Source organism: Nilaparvata lugens, chromosome 2, assembly GCF_014356525.2.
Source record: "Nilaparvata lugens isolate BPH chromosome 2, ASM1435652v1, whole genome shotgun sequence".
In the NCBI taxonomy this organism is placed as follows: Eukaryota; Metazoa; Arthropoda; class Insecta; order Hemiptera; family Delphacidae; genus Nilaparvata; species Nilaparvata lugens.
In genome coordinates this window covers 16,451,944-16,478,096 of record NC_052505.1, presented here as the reverse complement: position 1 = coordinate 16,478,096, position 26,153 = coordinate 16,451,944, and the positions used below count along the sequence as shown (strand labels likewise).

Below are 26,153 nucleotides of genomic sequence, written 5' to 3'. Positions count from 1 at the left end.
AGGAATGTCAAAAACATTTTCCAAAAATGAACCAATCTTCTTTTAGCAGACACTTCTTTGGCTTTAATTTGTTGACGTTGTTAAACATGTCATTGTGGATGACAATAGAAAATACTTGATTTGACTCTACTTTCAGTAAGTGTGAGAATATGAGCAGAGTGCAAAGAGAAGTCTTTAAGGTTCGGTAAAACCACGACAGTTAGTTTTAACGATGGGGGAACTAGTGGAGGTATGGCAATGAAGGAAAATGTTAGTTGTTGACGCTCAGAGAGAAGCCGAAGCCTATAAGAAGTCACAGCGCTAAGAGTAAGAATACCTTGCAGGCTTTCTATCAAGCATTCCTTATGTCTGGATCTAGCCTCATTCCTGCTGCATTCCTCTGTCTCACTCTCCCTCTGTGTTATCTCTTGTCATTCCTCTCTTTCTTTCTTATCTGTCATCTTTGGCTTCCAGATGGCAATACTCCCTCCTCCTTATTAATTCCAGATGGAATAGTCGGGCCTACACTTTGAAGACACTCTTCCTCAAACTTCTACTTCAAATCTGTATCATCAGCATGAGATCAACTTTAAGTCTAGTCAACTGAGTGAGTAGATGATGATCGTTGGAGTGATCCGTGGTCTAGTGGATAGAGTTCTTGCGTAGCAGCATAGAGATCCCGGGTTCAAACCCTCTCACAACCAAGAGTTTTTTAACCAGATCACTCCCGTGTTATCGGATGGGCACGTTAAACTGTCGGTCCCGGCTGAAGTATGACAGTCGTAAGGCCTATTGACGGCTCAAATTATATATTCAGGCGGTGGAACATTCCCGCAAGGGACTCCCCACCAACAAAAGCCATACGAATTTACTTTTTATGATGATCGTTCTTGAATTTAGTGTAGTTTGTTGTATTAAACATAATTACATGTATTACATTACATGTATAGTTCATAAAAAATGAATAAATAAATAAATGTTTATTTCCTCAAAAAACTAAAACTACTAGACTACATCAATATTACAGAAAATATTAGATAGTTTACAATTACATACAATAGTTAGTTTCATAAATCTCTTATAATGTGTTTTCCACATGTTTAGTGTTCTCTGTGTGAAAATGACATTAAACAATCAAATCAAATCAAATCAAATTTATTTGCCATAATATCGAAAATACAAATCAAAATAGACAATACAAAGCTTTACACATTAATATAAACAATTTCTATAAGTACATAAAAATAAACTTTGATAATAAAACTTATTATATAGGCGCTGCCTGCAAAACCTCTAAGGTTTGTGTGCTGGCAGCGAGTATCAATAACAAATACAACACTAACAAATTTATTGAAGTGAAAAAGAAATGAACTTGGACCTAATTATTTAAAAAAAGTTGTTAAAAGTACTTCATATGTGTATAAAATGAGCTATGTTTATTGATTTGATCCAGTCTGCTATTTTTTTTATATTAGTTTTTGTTGTCTTACTTGTAATTAGGTTCGATGGTATTAAATTGATCAACCTATTGCTTATATATGTGAATTGTCTCCGGCATACAGTAAGGTCAGTTCTGTTAATTTGGAAATTGGATTGCATTCGAAAATTATAAGTTCTGATTTGTGGTGTGAATAGGTTTCTGTTTTTAATTATATAAAGTATAATATTTTTCACATAAAGTTGTTTAACTGTTAAGACCGGGAATTCCGTAAAAATAAGATGTGTGGGGTATCGTCTGGGTCGACCAAGGGCAGCTTTTATTATATGTCTCTGATTATATGTCAATCATATATATACATTACATTATCATAACATATATACATGTATATATATATACATACATTATAAACAACATAGATTCGCCCAAAACTGCTTTAAACATTGATTGAACAGTTTAGAAGTTATGATCCCCTAAGCCACACACAATCTTGAGACAAAAAATATGTATCTACTGAAATTTTTATTTTATCGGATCAAAATGTGCTGAAGAATACCATAGTACTTCAAAGTGGAGTACATCGTAACAGGCTTTTTGTTCAATAATTTTTACAGAGAGTAAGCAACAGAGTAAATGCGCGATAGTGTTAACAAAGTTCAAGAGACAAATACCATTTTTCAAAGAGTCACTGGTTATTATCACTGGTTCTTCATGCAACTGGTATTCTACTGGTACGTTATTATCATGTGAATGGAACTTCTCATGTAGGCATAATGATGATAATGTTACAAAATGCTATTGATTATAAAGAAAGTATTATTTGATTTCTTCGTCGTAGGCTTACTTTATCTATTGTTATTGGTTGTTCATTTTATATTAAGGGGCTTCTCGCTGATGAAAAAACATACATGATGAACATGTGTAAATGCATGATAAACATTGCCGTTAGTGGCCAGTCTAAGGCCTTGAAGTAAAGTGCTACAGTATATGCAGCACTACGCATAAATGCAAGAAAAAATATCAACAGAAAAATGTCATGTTCCCGTATACTTATTGAATCGAATAGACTATTGAGTCCTAATCAAATCTCCAGGATCCATTAAATTCAAAAAGTGTCCTAGAAAAAGGGGCTTAAAGATTACGAGTATGGGTCCGAATTATCAGGTCCTCGTACTGATTGACAATTAGTAGGGCTTCCTTCCAATATAAGCCTTTGGAACCAATAATTGAGAGTAGGGATTCCATCAGAATTCATAGTAATGAACGGTATACAACTGTAATGATTATAATTACTAAAAATGCTTCGAGAATAAATCGGGTTTATCCATTAGGATTCATCGTAAAGAATGGAATACAACTGTAATGATTATAAATACTGAAAATGCTTCGGAAATAAATCGGATTTATCCATTAGGATTCATCGTAATGAATGGAATACATCTGCAGTAATGATTATTACTGAAAATTCTTCGGATATGAAAAATTTAATTGACTTGATCCGTTTTTCAATATTCTGGAACTGGAATGATGGACCTTGTTCCCGAGTTCGATTAGAACTATAGATGGATATAATTATGAGGATCAATGAGCCTATCTAAGCTGACGTGGAGGTACATAAATGAGTAGGCTCACATTGTATATGGTATAATATGAATACAGAATACCCAATGAATATTACGATCGGGTCGGTGGTATTGATTATCAGTTTGTTTTGTCTCTGACTATTCTCGCTTAACCTATTTCATTATAATTATGATCCTTTCAACACAGAATTGAATATTAAACTATCAATGCACTTAAGCCTAGAGTCTATATTAGCCTACACGAATCAGTGGGACAACACCTACTATAAAGCAAGCAGATAACGCTCACAGGTGACGATAGGTGTTAATATTATACATTGTTTTGGGTTCTTACTTTCACTTCCTGAATTATCACAACATGTTTCGAGCAGATTCTGAAAATCTTCTTCTTCTTCTTCTTTCATTCAAGGTCTATGCTCTTGCCTGTTCCGACTCAAAGCAATATAAATCAAATCTATTACAATAAATTTAAAATAGAAAATGATTTTTCTCACATTTGTCACGTTATTTTTTATATTTAAATAACGATTAGCCTCCTGCTTGGCATCAGTCGGTAGAGCATGAAATATTTTAATAATTATAAAAATTAGGTCGTGGTTTTTCATAGGATACAGTCTCATAAAAATCTTTATAGGCCCAGATATGAGCTTCCACTATAATTCTGATAATTCATTAAAAATATATATATATATATGATACTTATCTTATAGTATTGAGGAAGTAAAATAAATCGCACACCATAAACAATTTGATACATATATTAACAAATATTGCAAAAATAGATCAGAGCAAAAAATATAAAGAGCAATAAAAAATATATAATATAAAATAGAACAATAATCGAAATCAATAAAATATCACAGGCTAAATACTATTCTCTAAATTCTACAGCACGAAACGTTACCATGCTTTTATTTTTATAATCATATGCATCCATTTGCATGTAGCTGCGATATCATCTTGCTAATACTTGTCGACTTGGACAATTCCATTAAAATAGATTTCTTAAAAATCAGCTTGATAAATTGACAACCAATAATCCGAATATATATATTAAATTCTATAGTATCTAATAGATTTCTTTGTAATACATATATATTTTATCTCAGGGTGCAAGATTCGGCACTTGACGGAATAAATAGAGCAATTATTCATCTAGTGAATCAGAGCTACAACAAACATCGCAAATTATATTGCAGAGATTAAAGATCATATGAATATGTATTAACAGCCTAGATTTTATACTTCTTTGATTTATAGAACTTCTGATATGTGGATTTATTCGTTATTTTTCTAATAAAATACCTTTAAGATAAAGAAAGGAAGAAAAGATGTTGTCGAATTCCACTATAACATTTTTATTCACCAAAACTAGTTTTCGTTGTCTATGGCAACATCTTCAGTGGCAACTGAAGCTGATATTTACAGGAAGCAGATGGGAAACATTACAGGTGTGGCAATATTTACAAAGGTTGGCTATTTGATAAAAATATAAACTAAGTACTATTACAGTATTAAAACATACAAACATATAGTGAAAATATTTAATGGAATACATATGATTAATTAATATAAGGATGAGATATAATTTGTGTAATAACAATTTCTAAATGAAATGTTTGACATTGGAGGGGGGAGGGTGTTGTGATTTGGAGTTGGGTAACCTAAAAGAAAAGTAGCAGAAATAAATGTAATATGAAAAAACAATTGATAAATGGTTATCTGATGTAATAAGGACAAGGATTATAATACTGACTATGTAATGAGATGACTCAGAAATAGAAACAAAAAATTAAAAACAAAGGGTTCAAGAGAAATAGGCAAGTTATTGTGAAATAAGAGCTAATAGGATTATAAGAAAAAACTGGATACTTTTAGAGACTCAAAGTTTGTGTGATCATTTAGACTAATTAAAGAAGAGTCATTTTCAAGGATTCTGATCTCCATGGCTTTAAGGGTGTTCAGTAGTTTACCTTTGTTGGTGATGTGTAAAAATTCTATTGTGAAGTTTTCTGTCAAGTTGTGGTTTTGTTCTATCAAATGATTGGCAAAGTTAGAGTCAGTTTTCCCTTTCTTTTATGAATTGATGTGTTCTTTAATTCTGTCTTTGAATTTTCTCCCAGTTTGGCCTACATACTGTGCATTGCAGTCTCTGCATTTTAGTTTGTAGACTCCACTCTTTTCTTCCGGATTGATTTTGTCTTTGGAACTATTAAGAATGTTGTTAAGTAAAGGTTTGGTGGAGTAGGCAACCTTAAAGCCTTCTTTTTTGAGGTTCTGACCAACTTTTTCTGAAACTTTACCTATGTAAGGTAGAATAAGCCAGGTCTCATTGTCAGTTTTGTGTTTGGGGTTAGGAAATACTGATTTGATTACTTTTCTATTTAATATGGTTTTTAAAATGTTGTTGACTACTTCTTTATTGTATCCATTAGTGATTGCCAACTGTTTGATTATGTTTAGTTATGTTTGAAAACTAACCTTGTCCATTGGGATGGAAACTAACCTATTCAAAAGACTATTGAATGCAGCTAATTTGTGGCTCAAGGGGTGTGATGAATTGTTGGGAATGAGGGTGTTGCAAACAGTAGGTTTTCTGTAGATATGGAATGTATGTGAGTCATTTTTCCTTTCTATGGAAAGGTCAAGGAAGTTTATTTTTCCATTGTTCTCTCTTTCCATAGAGAATTGTATGTTTTTGTGAATTTTCTAAATTAATTAATTAAATTCAGAACTAAACATAATCAAACAGTTGGCAATTACACATCACCAACAAAGGTAAACTACTGAACACCCTTGAAGCCATGGAGATCAGAATCCTTGAAAATGACTCTTCTTTAATTAGTCTAAATGATCACACAAACTTTGAGTCTCTAAAAGTATCCAGTTTTTTCTTATAATCCTATTAGCTCTTATTTCACAATAACTTGCCTATTTCTCTTGAACCCTTTGTTTTTAATTTTTTGTTTCTATTTCTGAGTTATCTCATTACATAGTCAGTATTATAATCCTTGTCCTTATTACATCAGATAGCCATTTATCAATTGTTTTTTCATATTACATTTATTTCTGCTACTTTTCTTTTAGGTTACCCAACTCCAAATCACAACACCTTCCCCCCTCCCATGTCAAACATTTCATTTGGAAATTGTTATTACACAAATTATATCTCATCCTTATGTTAATTAATCATATGTATTCCATTAAATATTTTCACTATTTGTTTGTATGTTTTAATACTGTAATAGTACTTAGTTTATATTTTTATCAAATAGCCAACCTTTGTAAATATTGCCACACCTGTAATGTGAAAAATAACCTTTGTTTTTAATTTTTGTTTCTATTTCTGAGTCATCTCATTAAATAGTCAGTATTATAATCCTTGTCCTTATTACATCAGATAGCCATTTATTAATTGTTTTTTCATATAGACATATTACATTTATTTCTGCTACTTTTCCTTTAGGTTACCCAACTCCAAAACACAACACCCTCCCCCCTCCCATGTCAAACATTTCATTTGGAAATTGTTATTACACAAATTATATCTCATCCTTATATTAATTAATCATATGTATTCCATTAAATATTTTCACTATTTGTTTGTATGTTTTAATACTGTAATAGTACTTAGTTTATATTTTTATCAAATAGCCAACCTTTGTAAATATTGCCACACCTGTAATGTTTCCCATCTGCTTCCTGTAAATATCAGCTTCAGTTGCCACTGAAGATGTTGCCATAGGCAACGAAAACTAGTTTTGGTGGATAAAAATGTTATAATGGAATTCGACAACATCTTTTTTTCCTTTCTTTATCTTAATATGGAGAAGTTCCACAATATCTCTGATAATAGTGTTGAAAATACCTTTAATACTACATTTACTTGTGCAAGTATTTTTTACTAAATTCTTAATTTATAAGAAAACCCTTTCGACGAGCTAGCTTTGATTCTTATGTAATTTCGAAGCACTGAGGGCGCCCTATCACTATTTCAATATTTCTCACTCACGTGTCGAAATTTTCTTATGAGCTGCTGATGTCGATCCAACTCCTGGTGGTCCTGGATTATTGTAGCCAGAGTCGTCTCTTCCAAGGGGTTACAAAATTATTTAAAAATGAAAATGACTTTTGCTTTATAAGAGCATCACAAAGTCTTATAAGAAATTTAGTAATTCAATTAAACTTTAAGTTATCTATATATATATAAAAGCGAAATGGCACTCACTCACTCACTCACTCACTCACTCACTCGCATAACTAAAAATCTACCGGACCAAAAACGTTCAAATTTGGTAGGTATGTTCAGTTGGCCCTTTAGAGGCGCACTAAGATATCTTTTGGCAATATTTTAACTCTAAGGGTTGTTTTTAAGGGTTTAAAGTTCGTCTTTTAGCATGTATATTCTTCTTCTCCCAATCTCTCAATTATAATTGAAATTTCCATAACATATGTTACTATAGAACTATAATCTAGATAGAGTATCTCTTCGAAACAGTTGTTAACTGGCAACTAAATTAATAATTTTGTCAGGTTGGCATTAAGTTGAGTTGACTTTGTTAGGTTGGCACCAAGTTGAAGATTTAAATGCATTTATTGTGGAAAAATTGATTGGGCACTGCTACTTCAATCCTGGGAATATTATATTACTAGCCGTCAGGCTCGCTTCATTCGCCATATCCGTTTAGCCAGTCGTTTAGTCTGGACCCCCGACTGGATTGTTCTAACATATGATAAAAATGCTCAAATGAAAAATGCAGGCGAGCGAAGCGAGCCTGCTGATCTCATTCTTGGACGATCCAGTCGGGGGTCCAGGGGCGGAGCCCCCTGGCTAGACGGATATGACGAGCGAAGCGAGCCTGACGGCTAGTTACAAGATATAGCAAGGTATTACGCTCTATAATTTTTAGTGACCTCTCATGGTGGCATTTGGCAGGCAAGAGTCGGTTCTCCTTTCTCAATTTTACAATTCTCATTTCCAATTTCTAAATTTACATAAAATTTGAATATCCTAGTCCTCCGCCATTCAAGGTTCAAATAGACCGTACTAAAATATTAAATTATTACTTATGTTGTATGTTTAATAATTTCTTTGCCTTCGGGCCATATCCAAAACATAGATTATACAACTATTTTATACAAATTATATTTATTTGTAGAAATATATACAAATATTTTTGAATCGGCTCACTATTGCCGCCTATCAATTGCCATTATGTGATTGGTGCATGCAAATTATTACAGTATTCATGCGCCTGGTAACCTATTTCCTGGATACATTTAATTATTTTTATTGGGTTTTTAAATATGCTCTCTACATGCTAGTTAATTTTCTATATGTTATTATTTGTTTCATGCATCATAATAATTAGCCACGTGAGACCTTTAGTTCCTCAAATTGCATACCGTTTTGCCACAATAAATTTCTGCCAAGGTGTTTGGTCAGATTCTACGTTGTATGGCTCGGTCGATCGTTAGGTCGCCGATCACTAAATGTTCATGCCTAACCTCAATTTTCAATGTTTTATATAATATTATATATTAGCAAAAAATTATTTCAATTCCTCTTAGGCTGTTGTACAGTTTAGCCAGGACGATCTGATATTATCTAATCTTTATGTTATCTCTTTGGCGATATTAGCCAGTTACTTCACTTAGAACTATAAATATTTCAGCTAGGGATTCTTATTAATCAATCCAAATTAAATATGTTACACATTATACAGTGAATCTATAATTTTTTAGCAGCTATAACATATTTTAATTCGACTGCCATCTTTTCCTAGGTCTACCTATATCTCTTTTCCCTTCCGGGTGGTAGTTCAAAATCTTCAAGGGAATCCTTTCTGCTGCATCCTGATGACATGCTCTCTCCATTGGTTGCGATAAGATAATATTACCTTCTCGCTCATGTTGAAGGCACCCAGTTCTTGGCATTCCAGTAATAAAATAATGATTCAATGAATATCGTGTTGATATTTTACATGGAAAGCGTTGCTCTTGTAGAAATTTATTCCACTTGGAATAATTTTGTTGTAGACAAGACGTTTTTCATAATAGACATTTTCTTCAATAAAATACAATTACACTCATCTCTTATTGTTATACAGTAATTATCTATTAAATTGAAACTTTATGATAAACTGGGTTTTTGGGTGTACTAATGGCCACATTCTCCATCGACGTTTGAAGCTAAACCACCTTCAGTTGTGGATATGATTACATTTATCATAATGTTTTTCATTCCGGGCTTCAACGAACAACTGATATTTCTGCGTTTGAACCAGATATTTATACTTCTGGTGCATATTGGCCTAAAAGTGAAGGATTTCACATCGCCCAAGTATTTTATCAACTTGGAATATGACCATCATTAAAAGTTAATTGATCAATATTGATGAATGTTGAATAACCAATGAAGTGATGTGGTGGTAAGCTTGTGAGGAAGAACATAATATACCAGAATATTTGGAATATGACGATCATTAAAAGTTAATTATGTGATCAATAGTGATGAATGTAGCATAATCAATGAAGTGAAGTGGAGGTAAGCTTGTGAAGAGGGACATATATAAGTTTGTACACTCGATATGAGTGAATATGAGTGATTATATGAGTTACATGAACTCGTATGAGTGATATTGGTAGGATGATGGAGAGCTGCAACGAAAGTGAAGAATGAGCAGAATAAAGAAAGATGGATGGATGGATGGTGGGGGGAGGGAGGGAGGAGGAAAGTGGTAACGTGAGGAGACTTGGAAGAAGTTGAAGGGTCGATCTTGGCTGTGCGGCCTTAGCACAATTCAATAAAGCGGGCAACAATAGTGGGCCGGGGTTCCCCCCCACACACACCACAATCGCGAGGATTTCAGAAAACAAGGCCGCATCTGGCAGCCTTTGTCCTATGCAATTAAATTAACTCGCCCCTTCCCCCTGCCCCCCTGGGGCCCCACAGTAAAGACCACTTCCTCTACCGCTTCCTTCCTGCTTCCACCTTTGTGGTGCATTCCTCGAAATCCGTCGATTGAATACGACGTCGGCTAATTGCCGTCGATTGTGCTCTGCCATCTTTACCCTCCCCCCCTTCAAACCTTCCCTCACCATCGCACAGCTCATCATCCACTTCCTCATAATTATTATTTCAATCATCATCAACGGGACAACAACAGCAGTCCACCGAAATGACTGGAACTACTGACCGATTTTGTCAAAATAAACAATCCGATCGAAAGTAATAACCTCCTTTGGTGAGGTCCACATTAAAATGGCAGTGGAGAAAGATAGGAGATCTACGTTGCCGATCTTCTGTCTTGTCAATGCCTTTCATAGGCGGTAGCTGATACAGGTTTTTGATATAATAGTAAACTGTTCATTCTCGTTTAAAATAATCAATTATATTTTATTAAGCAATCCAATTCAATTCAAAAGTTGTTTATATCATAAGTCTAGATTATTTCAAGCGATTACCGAGGTAGAGCATAAAAATTAGAATACACTTTACAATACACTTTCAGCACCACAAAAATGACAGCAGATATACAGATATATAATTATTATGAAATATTTACTCTCGCAGAGGCATTACTGCCTGTGTGCGAGAATGAGTCTAAGGTAGGAATAGGCATATATATATTTTGCAGTACTTACATAGATCGGTTAAGCTTGTTGACATTTAATAATAATAATGACACTACATCCACCCACAATAGGAAAGGAACTACATTTCTCCCCCCTGTCCCTATGCCACCCCCTAGAAACCCAAGAAACCCCTTCCTGCCGTTCTATAGATACTTTAGAAATAGAAACTATAGCACTGTAGACTCATTGAAAAATGGGTCAAAAAAATGACTCATTGAATATTGACTGAAAAGGCATGCAACAATACTTGAACAGACTTGTTAATTTGTTCCCGCTCGAGATTAATTTAAACACAACATCTTGATTCTGCTCATTGTTAATTAGTGTTCTAATTGAGGCGACGCACTTGAAAGTGGAGAACGCCAAGATGGAATTTTTCGGTAAAAAGGTGGTTGAGGTAATTGGAATGGAGCAGACGTCTCATTGTGTTTCTACCCTCTGCTAAAGAGCAAGTGACAGACGTTCTAGATCCGTAAAATAAATTGAAGAGCTTGTGAAGAGGCAGGGAAAAAGCGGAGAAATGACGGATTCATTCTGTTTTGCTTTATTCCATTCCGCGTCTGTGGTTTGCAAAGGGAAAACTGAACCTTGTGAATAAACACGAGACACGTTTTTAAAAATGTGCTCCTACGGGAATTTACAATTTCAAAATGGCTGCCGCATTTCAAGTCCCTTATGACATTAAACAACGGTTCTCATTTCTTCAAGTTTTAATCCCAGTTTTCCTGTCGTATGAGGAAAGTTTAACTTCTCCATTTTACATTATTCATATTCACCAGTCTGAATCTTGTAAGTCAAATTGGATTTTTTCACTTGAATCCAGCTCGAGTAAATAACATAAAAACTCACAAAAATTGTTAGATTTTCAACATAGACTCCTAATATAGATTATTAACTATAGCTACCAGTAGAATCTTCCTAACTACCTCATATCGATAGTGTGAATGTTATTTATCCATATTTATTATCTCATGTATCTTTATGCATCATATATCTGATGAATATAGAAATGAGAGCCGTTTTTTAGAAGTAATACAGCAATTCAACTCATTACTTTCAACGAGACAAATGTGTTGAAATTCGAAGTAATTACAACTTCTCAAGAACGGCTGAATTGATTCGCATCCCATGACTACCGCTCATGAATAGCCCTCGTATATTCATCAGATATGATGCATAGAGATACATGAGATAATACATATAGATACACATGATACTTCCAGTAGATGAAGTTGACAAGCTTAAGATGACTTTTATCTATCTACCTTGATATTAAGTAAGAATAAACGCGAATAAACTCAGTTAACAATGACAATTTTCAAGAATTGCATCATGTAAGAACTGAGTTCAAATCAAAAGATTCGGAATATTCAATCAATCAAAATCAACAGAAAACTTTGTTTACTCATGAGCACAGTACTCAACATCTCTCATACACTTTTTCCATGTTTTTTCGACTTCATAAATGCACTCAGCAAGGTGTTAGAATAGTCTTATGAAATGCCAGTTTGTAATGATTGAAGCTTCTCACATCTGCAAATACGAAATGCAGATGTGAGAAGATTCAATCATTAGAAACTGGTATTTCATAAGACCATTCTACAACCTTGCTGAGGGCATTTACGAAGCCGCATAAGCATGGGAAAAGTGTATGAGAGATGTTAGGGACGTATTTGTATAACTTAACAGATTCCGGAACGGATGGATGTCTTTCGTTCATGGTTGAGCCTATTCTACATAGATTTAAAAATGAATAGATGTTTTTCGGCTTTGGTTAAGCCTATTTTACATTCTCTCACAATGGATTAGACAAGTTTTGTAGAGCAGAGAGGATTGAAAGACACTCAACACGTTGATCTGGATTAAGCAACCGATTATACAGGCGCCGTTTCTAAACGAAACGCACAAGTCTGGAATGTTTTGGTCGAGTGCGCGTTACTTTGTTGCTGATTATGCAGAAATAAAGCGACGTTACAATTTCGATGCTGCGAAGGAATGGACGCTGGAATATAAGACTTGTGTTTGTCCCGAAACTAAGACGACGATGGTGCTGGGAAGATTGTGGGTCGGGGTGGGGTGGTTAAGTGGTCTGATGGGAGGGGTGGGGAAGGGTGTGAGAAGAAGTTACGAGAAATACGAGCTGTCGAGGACCGAGAATTCTTCCTCGGCTGTTGGGCTCGCATCCCCTCTGCGCCCTTGCTTCCAGTACTGGATCTTGTTTCTTTTTGGCGTAGCTGCTCTTGTTTCTTTTGGACGCCATTTCGAGGATATCATGAGGAGAAGGAGGCAAGACACCATCTTGTAGCGCCAACCTAACCCTTTCCCTGCTTCCGTTCTGGCTACAGACACCCATATTCTCACACCCTTTCCTCTAACTAACTAAATTACAAGCTACAATCTGCATTTCGATTTTCACCCTTATTCTTTCTCTTTTTCTCGCACATTGCTATTACAACACCCACAAACAAACACGAACACTATTACGTGTTTATTAGGCCCGCCTTCTCCCGAACGAAGCGAAGGCACGCTGCCAGAAACTGTTTTCTACAACTCCATGCCATTCGACTTTCTTCTCAACCACTTCAATTTAAACACCTTAGAAAACCTAGTTTGGTATTATACATTGAATATTGTCAACTAAAATTTATCGATTTATAAAATATCATGATGTAATTTTAATTGTTTAAACCGTCAATTTACTATAAACACACTTTCGAAGATTCGCAGGAGTCGAAATTGATAGTGAAATTGTCAAATTCTATACCAGGAGTATTGACAATGTTGGATTTAGATGAGCTATTCTAACTCCTGCTATTTTCTAAGTCAATGCTATACCGGTAGTAGTACATTACAAAAGAATATAGATTATGAATTGAACGAGAAAATTTGCAGACAGGTATGTGTCTATCTGAAATATCTGAATTACAGGATTTTGTGATACTATAGCGTGAAAATTAGACGGCAACTCGGTTCCTTACATGAGTTTTAGCTTGTTTTCAACGGGTGAACTTACAACTTGGAATGAACTGTTGTCAGGTAAGTTTCAATAGGAAAGTTCTTAGGGAAGTTCTAAGTGATAAGTTGTGCCTGTTCAATAAGATCCAAGTGAGAATGAGTATCATAAACTTGGTATAATTGAAGTGTACTCACCATAACTGCGTTCATTTTTATATCGATCATGTTCTTCACTTCCGCTGCCAACTCTCGTATGAGAATAAGGCCATCTTTTCTAGCTACTTCAGCATCCAAGTCATGAAATTTCTGCAAAAGAGTTGAATAGTTAATAATTAGATAATGATTTCATGTTTTGTTTTTTAAATTCTTGTAAATCTACGGTGAGCAGGATCGGATTTAGCAGAACCAAGGATCAATATTTTTTCCGTTTCGACTCTAGTAATACATTTACTCTCCTAAAACATATTTCAGAAATCTGTAACAGGCTAAGATCAATATTTTTTCGCTTCGACTCTAGTTATACAGTAATTACTCTCACATATTTAAGTTGATTGCTCGACGATGCAATAAACATATCACAAGGCAACTTCGTAACTATTTCAATATTTAGAATATGGTCTACAGTTTTGCAAAATTTAGAGAATTTTAGAGAAAATAATTCTAGCGGAGAAAGGTAGAACTAACTTAAGTGGCCCCAAATTCAAGGAGCAGTTTCATTGGCTGGCAGCTTCTCAAGCTGCTTGCTTCCTATTGGTAGTGAGTTGTGATAGTAAAATGGCGACTGATCAACGTATCAGACAGCTTCTTCTGTAGGCGTGGACTATTAATGCAGCCACAGTTGCATCAATTTCATATCATTGTGTATTCAACGATAAGAATGTCATTAATTCGATACACAGTTTCTGCTGGAAGGTGATGCTGAGAGTTAAAATGTTAAAGTCAAGGTCTATAAAAACCAGGTCAAGACACCGGTGTTCCTTATGGAGCGGTCATTTTGTGGGATTTTTATGGCGGTACATTTGTAAAGCCAATCCAATTCAACTCAATCGTCACATGAATTATAAAAACAATACATTTTAAATTAAAACATTTGAATTATAAAAACATTATAAACACATTTAAAAAACAATATTCTAGTTCAGATATGTAGATTCAGGTTTTTCAATTTTTTAATAATGGAATTCCAATAATAAATGGTTCAATAATTCATTTATTTATTATTAAAAATTGTTCTTATTCTTGTAACCTATGGATTATTTATAAGGCATTGAGACAAGACAGAAATATGCGAGGCCAACTTCAAAAAGGGTTTAAAGTTCCCGATCAATCAAATCTAAAAATCAACAATTCAGTCTCTAGTATTTTCCTAAATACTATGATTCTATTCTAAATACTATAATTTATTCTTTTCTAAATACTATAATTCTGTCGGAAGGATTTTTCTACAATTCCAATTACTAATAGTACAATCATGTTATATGTTCAATCTACAATGATAACAGCTGAAAATGAATTTGAAAATTGGTGAACTAGAATCCTACAAAATGGCGATTTTGCAATGCATTAGGGGATTGTGTCATGACTTGTATTTATAGACTTTGGTTAAAGTTTTCCAGCCTTATTTGAAAATGATTACAGCAAGAGAATTTTGTGGTTATGGTGGTTGTTGAATGTTAAGTATGGATGAATGAATGAATGGTGTTAGAAAAGCATAAAATCATTTCGTGGACGGAAATCATTGGCACTGGATAGGAAATGTTATAAATGTTCCAATTGGTAACAGAAATGATCAAACTTGGAAAAACTTGAGAGATAAAAGGGAACGTTCCAAGGCTGACACTGACAGCGGAAAGGAGAGGAAAAGCAGAGTTTTTCGACAGAGAAAGGATTTTAAGAGAATGTTAATTGGCGAGTGAGAAGGAGATCTGGTTGAGTTTACGTGTTCGAGTGAGAGAGAGGAGTAACGGTTAGATATTTTAATATCGAATTATTCAAGACGAGAAGGGAGGAATCAAACTTTATCAAACAAAAACTTGAGCAATAAAAACTTTGAATGCCATTTGTAGTAGCTGGAAGGACAGGAGTTTGAAAAATGTTGAGGAATTTTCGTTGCAAGCATTCATAATCAATGTTTCTACAGTTTTTCTCCTCAAACCTGATCATGGAATGAAGCTCAGTGAATAGTTTGTATACCTCAAAACTCAATGTTTTTTATTGAGCTTATAGCTGAAAGTTTCTAGTTTTGTTCAATATTAATATGAAATGCAGACAAATTAATTCATTCTTTCACAAACATTACACAATTCAAAGTAATTTTCACGTAACGTAACAGTTTGAAACAATTTTTTGATACATTCAACGATTATATTATCAATGAAATTATATAATTGGTTGAAACATGAATAACATAAAATAAAATTATAAAACAAAGACTTCGTTGTTTTTATTCAAATATGGATGAATTCAGAGGTAAGTCTATGGGATAATACTCAAAAATTAAATCTCTCTCCGTTGTTGTGGAGGTGATGTTGTAGTAGATATCCATATTCAATGAAAACGACTTTATACTGTCAAAACCTCTAATTAATTGAACAAATTCAGCTACTATTTTCGTTTGTTGCACATCATAAATCCCTAGTAAACTGAAAACTTGAATATTGAGCAGCAGAATATTATGTTATGGGTCGAGTCCTACGATTGGCCATTAGCTGTCGGCCAATGAAGGTTGAGCTCTACTGTCATTGTCCGAGACTAGACACGCCCAAGTATTCCAAATATACTCAGACGAATAACAACGAGTGAAGAGAAACTTTGTAACTAACTAAACCAAATGGATGATTTGAGAAAGATTGGGAGAGTATGCTATTTTAAAAGCAGTGAACAAGAAAATACAGAAACTGGAACACATAATGATAATGATTAGATGAATATGATAGAAATTATCATAATAATTGAACATCATAGTCACAAGGATAAATTTCCACTCACCCTTTGAATTTCATTCATTTTCGTAAATTGCCGCCCGAATTCCCACATTTCTTGTCCGAATTTTAAGGCCCAATTTTTCACTCTGAAACAAAAATGAAGGATCAAGGTTGAATAATAGTTTAATTAATCATCTGACAATATAGTGAACATTACTTACTGTAAGTATTATTATTCTAGATCATCAATTTTACAGGCGTGCATTATGATGACAACTAATGAACAAGTAATCACTCAGAGCTTTTTACCATTGACAGGAATAATAATCAGGCCATTCAGACAGATAAATTATTCAAAAATCAATAATTATGTAATTCACTATTTTTTAAGGGTACGAAAAGAGCTGTCTCGTCGATTTGTAGATTTCAGCTCTTGATCGACTTTTTATATTTATATTTATGAATCTATATCAATGATTCAGATGTTTTTATCATTGCACAGCTGTTCAGTGGGTTCGATCTTCACCGCGACTAGTCACTACTAGTTCTGTTACGGTGGAACCAATATACCTAGAATACATTCAATGCATTTGAGGTACCTTGGATGGAACCTTGAAGGTGATAAAAGAACGAGTAAGTCACAGTGAAGATCGTTACCACTAAACAGCTGCCAAAGATAAAACATCTGATAAAGATATAGAAAGTCTATCAAGAACAGAAATCTACATATCGACCTGACCGTTCTGTCGGTATTATTACAGTAAAGATACAGTATCAATACCGTCTTCCACTACAGTTATACCAAATACTGCACTGATTCAAAACAGATTCACAGAATGAGATTCAGAGATTGCACAGATTTAGAGTCTTGTCTGTGCTGTATTTTAAGATTTACAGGAACATTTCCATTACATTATCATTGATATTTTTTGTTGAAGCTATCAAGTTCAGACTTCTGATACCCAGTATCTTCTTCTGTATAAGAGATCAATGCATGCTTTTTTATATAAAGTGCTGTAGAATAGATTACTGAAAATCGAAAAGACACGCTGATAATCCAATATTCTTCCCACTTGCAATGGAAATGGAAGCTTCATTTAATGAAAGAGTGTGAGAAAAATGTGCCTCTTCCCGTATCAAATAACGATTTGAACCCAGTCAAACAATTAGCGCCCCCGAATCAAAACAACATGCAACGGTGGGCGTCCTATAGCCCGACCCTGGCCCCCACATCTGATGACTAAGCGCCCCAACTGAATACTAATTTCAAAATGTAAACTCCAGTAAATGTTTTGCGTATAGGACGGGAAATGCTGCAACGTGCTCTATACGACTCTGCACTGTAAAATATATAATATTTGAGGAGATTTATTCGAGTATGATTTAGAGGAGGAAATGGAATCGTGGATTAATGTGCGTTTCAAATACATGCCGCTACATCATTCTGATGCATCTTTATAAGCACGTAGACTAGGAGTGAGCCAAACTTCCAACATACCCACTTTCGTGTCCAACTTAACTAACCTCCATTAATCTTCCCAAATACAATTTGCAAGTAATCATGGTTTGTCAACTACGAATCTATGATAAAGTTTCCTAACTCCTGATAATCCTGCTAAATCTCTAGAAAACTGTTGAATCTTCATAAGAATACTGTTTAAATTTATGAGTTGACTCTATACACATATCAGTATTAGGAATGGTATAGTAAGAATATAATTCTCATAAGTTTCAATGGGACTATTCATACTCACTTAGCCATGCTGAGTAGGAATAGTCCAATTGCAAATCATGGGAATTATATTATCACTGTACCGGTTACTGATACGTGGGAATCCTCCTTAATTATTATTATTATTAAACGAAAATCCAAATTAAATGCTGTAAATCACCCCGAAAACTTCTGCTACTGCAAATATTGACAACAGGGTAAACAGCTAGATGGAAATTCGATGAGCGCTACTATTCAAAAAGTAATTTCCATCTGTAGGAATACTCTTTCATAAGATGTTATTCTATAATACGGATGGAAACCCAAGGATAAATAAAGTATTAAAAGAATATTTTATAGTTCATATTGAAAGGACCAACCGAGTTTATTGTGAACGTGATGAATGATACAATCTCCATGAATTAGCAACAAAAATATATTTCATTTGATTAGGGGAAATCAGTATTTTTTACTTTATAATATTATGAAGATCATCAGATACTGTTACCACACGTCTGTTATACCCATCAAAACATAGAAAATACGGGTTGTAACTTAGTTGGTTATAACTAAAGATTTAATTACATTAATCCCAGTTGAAAGAATTCTTCTACCTGGATTTTAATTTATCATATCAATCAGCATGATATCAATAGACATTGAATAATGTCTTTGTCGAGTCCTGGGTTCCTTGAAGCAAAACTCGTCATAAACGATTGAGATTTGATAAGAAACAACTTATAAACAGATCTAACTTAACGGAAATAACTCATATAGCTTATTATCGGATCTCATAAAGTGTTTCCAAACATTCACACTATCTTTCGCTAGCCGTGGAAAAAAGGACGAACTCGTGAGGGCGGAAGAAGAAGAATAAGAAGAAGAAGAAGATGATGATGATGATGATGATCATGATGATGATATTAATAAAGAGAGCATTCACGAGTAGAATAAGGAGGGAGAAATAAATATGATGAGAATAGGAGACAGATATGAATAACAAGAAAATGCACTGTGGTGGTTGAGATTGGTGAGACGTGAAGCTCTTTCACTCTCATAACTCTCTCTATATTTCTCATTCTTTTTCTCTTTCTTTTTCTATATCTCTCTTTCTGTCTCTATCTCTCAGTTACTCTGTCCATATATTCCTTATCTCTCTATATATATTTCTCTCCTCTCACAAACACTCTATTCCTCTTCTATCTCTTTCTCTCACTCACTATCTCTCTATTTCTCTCTTCATCAGTGACAAGAGAGGCGGCCTGATGACAACTTATCACAGCATCCGCACTTTATCAGTGTTCTGCACTGCACCGAACAATGGCCGAGAACAACTTCAATTAGTGTAGGCCTACACACTCGACACACCAGTGTTGTACCAATCCCCAATCTCCACTGCAGCTGATATAAGTTGGCATGGTATTTCCAAAACGAGAAATAGCTAGCCATGGACCATAGAGTTCACATCACAGTCACAACCAATACAGTCCAAGGTAATATTTGGCAGAAAACATGAACTGAGATACATATTTGCTTTATAGTGTAGGAGATGTGGCAGTGTTATTATTATGGGTGGTGTATTGAATTTAAGAAATGATAAACTTCTAGAAATTCTACGAATAAAGCTTAATATTTTTTTCAAGCACAACATTCATCCTACGATGAAATGATAGATTAATTTTCTGAGCTAAGATTTTCAAGACTCATGCTCACATAAACCTCTGGTTTTCCTGGCAAAGCCTATAAGGTTATCTTGAGAAATATATTTTCATGTTTCTTGGAGTATTTTAATAGTGTTTTTGTTTTCAAAATTGTATAGTATTATTACAAATAGAGAATTTGATTTGATTTTTTTATGTGAATATACATTTTGTCTAGGCACTCCAGAGTATGTCCATTTCCTGAGTCCATAGATCGAGTTCATTTCTCCCAAACAGTATTAGGCTAGTTTCACACTCATTCGGTTCGTTTCGTTTTCGGCAAATTCCGATAAGTGTGAAACGGTAATTCGGTACCGAATAGAAACCGCATAGAACCGAACGCCCACTTGACTCTAATAAATTCCATCAGGATTCAATTCGTTGCTAGCGAAAGGCTACTTTCACACACTTTCGGTTCGGTTCATTTCGTTTTCGGTTCGTTTTTGGCAAATTCCGATAAGTGTGAAACGATGATTCGGTTAGAATTCGGTACCGAATAGCAACCGCATAGCACCGAACGCCCCCTCGACACGAATAGGTTTCATCATATTAGAATTCGTTGCTAGGGAAACAGGAAAAAACAAAGTCTTTCACATACGCTTGCCTTTTTTGTTTTCATTTCAACCTGATATCGTGGTTATCTGTTTCAAAATTTTCCAAGTCGAAATCATATGATCAATTCATTTCTGATAGTTCACAGGAACATCTTTTTGAGAGAAGAGATGAAGTTTATATATAATGTGTCAAAACAAGGAACAAATTAACAATTTAATAAAATAATCTCTCTGAACATCCAAAATGAACATAATCAAGAAGAAACTATTCAAATAATTCACAATTTTTAATTAACTTTAATATTTTGTTGTTCAAGAAATAACATCTTACAATTTAGCACCAGCTGTTATATTTAAATATAACATTATATTTAAGCATGAACTGTGAAAATTCAAACACAGCTGTGTTTGAGAAGAAAATACCTAATTAGAACCTACGAATTAAAACCTGATATGTATGAAAGCCTCATTCGTTTTCGGTAACGAACCGAACCGAACCGAATGAAACCGAATGCGTGTGGAGCTAGCCTTAATTCAGAAAAAAATATTTATCAAGATTACAAATTACATATGTTAATCATTACAAATTCAGAAACGATCAATGACTTTTGAACCAAGAAGTGGGGGTAATAAAATGAACGCACCAAAGTGAAATAACTCTTGCTCCTTATATTATCATGCTCTGTGGTTTCTATAGGATGCATTTCAGTTATCGAAAAAAATGAAGACTAATGAGAACAGTAGAAATGTTATGAGATCCTTTACTTTCGCTGCCGAACCCCTTCTGTTAGGAACCTGAGCTAACTTGACTCAACCTCCACATAATATACATCACTTGACATACAACCTAAACAATGATGGAACAAGTACAGCCTTCATCAGATACGCCCATTGCTACTTTGGCCTTCTCCTGATATCCTACAATCGGTGGTTACCTCAAGGTTCAGTTCAGGCATTAGTTATGCTTCTTAGTAGCTTTTAGCAGAATGAGGTAGAGAATGTTTGGGATTGAGTGGGAGTTTACCAAGACTGAAGGGACCAGCGACGAACAAGCTACGAGATATAAACTTCAGCTTCAACATTAACCAAGCTACCAAGGATCTCTCATTGAAATTTACTTAATAAATTATTCCACTATTTTGAACTACTAGCTTATTTTGCTATAAAAGTATTTTCTGAAACTAGAATCAGCCTATTATGTAGCAACATTTGAAATACCTTAATTATTATCTCAAATGCTTACTGGGCAGAATTTTCATTTCCATCCAGTAGGTATACATCGATAAGGTATCGACAAAGTACCTAGTTTATTGATGATAGCAGAAGGTAGACTGTGAGTGGGTGGAATGAAAGTTTAAGTCTATGAGTGGGAAGGGAGTTGTGTGGAGGGGCGGGGAGGAGGATGGAGGAGAGGGTTCCTGATCGGACGAGCAGCTGAAGTTTACACTCGTGCTCTAGATACAGCGAATCTAGCGGGAAAGGTCTGTTGGGAGCTTTTATTCCCCGCAGTCTATTAATTTTAATCGTTCCCGTACCGAACAACTCTCTCCTGCTTCCACTCCACTCTCTCCCTCCAGGCAGGATTCTCTCAGCTGATTGAATATTAACCGAGTCTCATCAAGACACCGATTAGCGTAAACAATGAAGAATTTCGTCGCTCTCCCTGGAGTCGACCGAAACTATTGTCATTTCAATTAGGCTGCCGAGTATCAGTTGGCCAACTGCGATGGGGTATAGTGAGGTCCACGTTATAATGGCAGTAGAGAAAGATAAGACAGTGTTGTCAAATCTCTGTCTTCTATAGAGGATAGTTCATACCGGTATATCTGATGTAATATAAACTGTTCATTCTTGTTTTAAATAATCAATTATGTTTTATTCGTCAAGAAAATATATTTTCCTACAGATACCTTGAAAAGTGAGCATTTCTGCACTGATTGCAGGCCGCAAATAATCACTTTTCCGCTCTAGTTCGCAAAGTATTACTTTGCGTACTCCAGATTTGCAACATGGCAACACAAAATAGTTGGTCGGTTATATGGAGCACCAGTGCAGGAAAATCAAAATTGAGTTGGTAACACTGACTGTGGTATAGTGATTATAATATGGGGGCAGTGGACAACGATGACAGTGGTTGACAGCCACCACATTGCCATGTGCCGCCTTCATTCATTTACATTATTATTATTCAATTTTAAATAAATTAAGGTTTTTATTAATAATAAAATTACAAAGAAAAACATTTGATGGATTTCAGCGAATTTTACCCATAATTACCCACTTCTCATATTCAATGGTAACTGTAGGAAAAATTTAATGTGAAATACGTGCGCAAAGTTCCTCTGCTGCACTCAAGAAACCATTCCGCACTCGCCTATGGCTCGTGCGTAAACGTTTCTTTCGGTGCAGCAAACTGTCACATTCACTTTGCGCACTAGTTGCACAAATAACTATTTCAATGATGAATGAATTTTCAAAATATTTTGCCAATGAATTATATTTCTACATTCTTAAAGAACGTTCTGGCAACGTTGCGGAGCTAGAGAAGGATAGCGCTATCTGCTTTGACGAATGATAGACGAGGATTGCAATAGAAATGCTAATGAAATACTGTCACTATAACGTGAACCTCACTATAGGTAGAGCAGAGCTTGTTGCATCTGTGGAAGCCTCTCTGATCCCTCACGTTCAACTGAAACACTCTCGGCTCTACTCGGCACATTTTAAAGCTTCCACCACTCTACGAGTCTACGGTACTCTTATCGACTATAGACATTTCCTGTGAATTCAAAAGGATCAAAATTTCCTGAATAGGAACTTAACAGAACTTTCCTCAATTACTGTGGACTTGGAAATTTATTATGGGTTGATGATTTTCAGACACATAGTAAATACGTACCGTACATAGAAGTAATGATTTGTGATAATGACAGAGATACTAATTTCAACGGTGTTAAATAGTTTTGCTCACAAAACTAAGAATAATTGTTGTAATGAAAAGAGTTAACTTAAATTTTCATAAAGTTTTTCGAGTTGAAAATACCAAAGAATTTGATGCTCTATTAGCTCATAATCAGCATGGAATTTTTCCATCAATATTTAAGAAGTTATAGAGCAAACATGGCAAAAAATTGGAAGCGAACGTGTTTTTTCCTGAAATGCTACACATTCAAGAGCGGATATCTCGGGAACTATAGGAGATACAGAAAAAGTTGTAGGATGAGTATTGTAGGAATATATGCAACCTTCAATTTTGTATAAAACAGTCATGTACGTAAGAAGAATAGTTTCCGAGTTATATGCGAGAAACCAAAAAAATGGTACTTTTGAACCAACCCCACCCCCTTAGCACACGGGGTAGGGGTGGGGACTTTTGATATGTTTACCTCCTTACTACCCTAAATAGAACTGCGGGGTCAAATATTGTCTTCCAAGCTTTTCCCTCTATAACTCTTCCTTGATTGGACTAATAACTGAATGAATCTCATAAAAAAATTTCGCTTGCAGCATAAGACAAACGCACACATATACAGACGGACTTTTGAAGAGAGACGGAGGAAAATCCCTCCCAAGTGTTCAATTGTTGCACAGCCGTCTGACTGTTTGAATGCAAACGTTTGTTTTTTTTTCTCTGACCATGCAAAGCGTTTCATGCGTTTTTATTCATCCAATCGAAGAGCTTCCTGCCATGTCGACTGTGAAAAAGTTGTCCGAAACCGCTTCGTATGGTTTGGCCCTTAATGTTGATGTGACTTACTGTACCTTGAAACTTAATAATAATTATAACCGTCTTATACCAATTACTTATTAAAATTCCATGAAACCATACAAGGAAATATTCCAATATTATATGAAGGAGTGTTTTATTTAAAAACACTCTGAAAAAGTTGTCCGAAACCTTCTAAAAGACGCTTCGTATGGTTTGGCCCTTAATGCTAATGTGCCTTACTGTACCTTGAAACTTGATAATAATGATAGTCGTCTTATAGCAATTACTTATTGAAATTCCATGAAACCATTCAAGGAAATATTCCAATATTATATGAAGAAGTGTTTTATTTAAATAGCAGTTCTCTAACGGTAACATGTAGTGCAGAGCCAGCTAATAGATGCTAAATATCTGAATGATGTAGAATAGCAGCACGTAGATCGGGCAGCCAATAATCTTGGCCCAGCTATGTCAATATTTGGGTATTTCCACCAACAGAAGAGTGGTAGGAAAGGGTAGGGTGGGGGAGGAAGCCAGGTATTTTCCAGATGACGGCTTTTCCAGGCTGGAATAACTGGGATGGCTGCATTTATCGACTCAGCCAAGTCCGGTCGACCCTTTCTCTCCTTTGCCCTCTCCTTCCTCTTTATCCTCTTCTTTTTCCTTTTCTCCTGTGCTCTTCGTCACCAGTCTCCTTCGGCCGAATACTCCGCATTCTTGACGTGTCTCCGGATTGAACAAAGGTGGTTTGCCCGAGCACGGCACGGCACAGCTCACACACATTTTGCCCGTCTAATAACATACCAAATCGCTTCTGTCAGCCAACTCTTGTTGCCCAAACAAATTGGCCGTCACCTCAACATTTCACTATTTCGCTATTTTTAATATGCAGTGAATGGTGATTCGAACACTTCCTGCAAAATAGAACTGATGCGAGAAATTTGCTCGTCTGATAGACTTTGTGTGTCGTCTGATAAACTGAATAATCTAATGTTAAAACGAAACTATAAGAAGGAAAATTTATTAACCCATCTTTCATATTGGGATGAGATATGAGGGTAAAATAGTTTCATTACAGTTGTGTTGTGAGTGATGTGGTACTTTTCCATAATGTAAACACAAATTTAAATTGTCAACCACTTTTCATTATTTTGGCTGGTAAAGCCACGAAACCAGGTTTTGTGCATATTATAATATTTCGTAATAATAAAAAGTGGTTGACAATTTAAATTTGTGTTTTCATTAAAATAATTTCATTCCAAGTTAAACACTTTTTCGCTATTTTTAATAGTGAATGGTGATTTGAACACTTTTTATGAAAAATAGAACTAATGGGAAAATCACTTCACTTATATGGGCTACTTTATTCAAATTAATAAGAACAATAAAAAACTTGTAGTACCCTACAAGTAAATCATTTAACTTGAAAATGGCCAAAGTAGGTCAAAACTAGCCGTTAAATTGTTTTAAAGTTTTTAAAATGTTTTAATAAAAGGGTACTACAAGTTTTATATTGTTTTTATCAATTCTGATGGGAAAACTTTAATAATATAATCGTCTGATAGACTGAATCGTCTAATTTTAAAACAAAACTATAAGTAGGAAGATTTTATAAACCTATCTACATATTGTGACAAGATATAAGGGTAGAATAATTCATTTCAATGTACTCTATTGAAGAAACGCTTATACTATAGTTAACCGAACAAAAGTAGTCCGATGAACGATGAGTGGATGCACCGATTTTGAAGGTATAGGTTTTGCTCACAGATTTCTTGATAATCAACAATTGATCGTGAAATTTATCTCGTTGATTCAATGAGATAATTACTACAAGGTATGCTTTGAAATTATTCACAAATGACTGATTAAATAAGTCTTTCATTGATTGCTTTTGGGGGGTTGATGACTCGTGTAAATATTCTTGGTGATTCAGTACCTGACAATTGTGCTTATACACTC

The 26,153-nt window shown here is 34.8% G+C and overlaps 1 protein-coding gene across 2 annotated transcripts in view; it reads right to left on the bottom strand.

Annotated features, from left to right (window-relative positions):
- The window catches only part of LOC111052093 (voltage-dependent calcium channel subunit alpha-2/delta-3), a 114,037-nt gene that overhangs the window by 62,723 nt on the left and 25,161 nt on the right, over window positions 1–26,153 (bottom strand). For both annotated transcript variants that reach the window (XM_022338717.2, XM_039420694.1), the window contains exons 2-3: window positions 16,582–16,663; window positions 13,789–13,899 (exon numbers count right to left, since the gene is read on the bottom strand). In XM_022338717.2, the coding sequence (XP_022194409.2) occupies window positions 13,789–13,899; window positions 16,582–16,663 (193 nt within the window). The remainder of the gene's footprint in view (window positions 1–13,788; window positions 13,900–16,581; window positions 16,664–26,153) is intronic.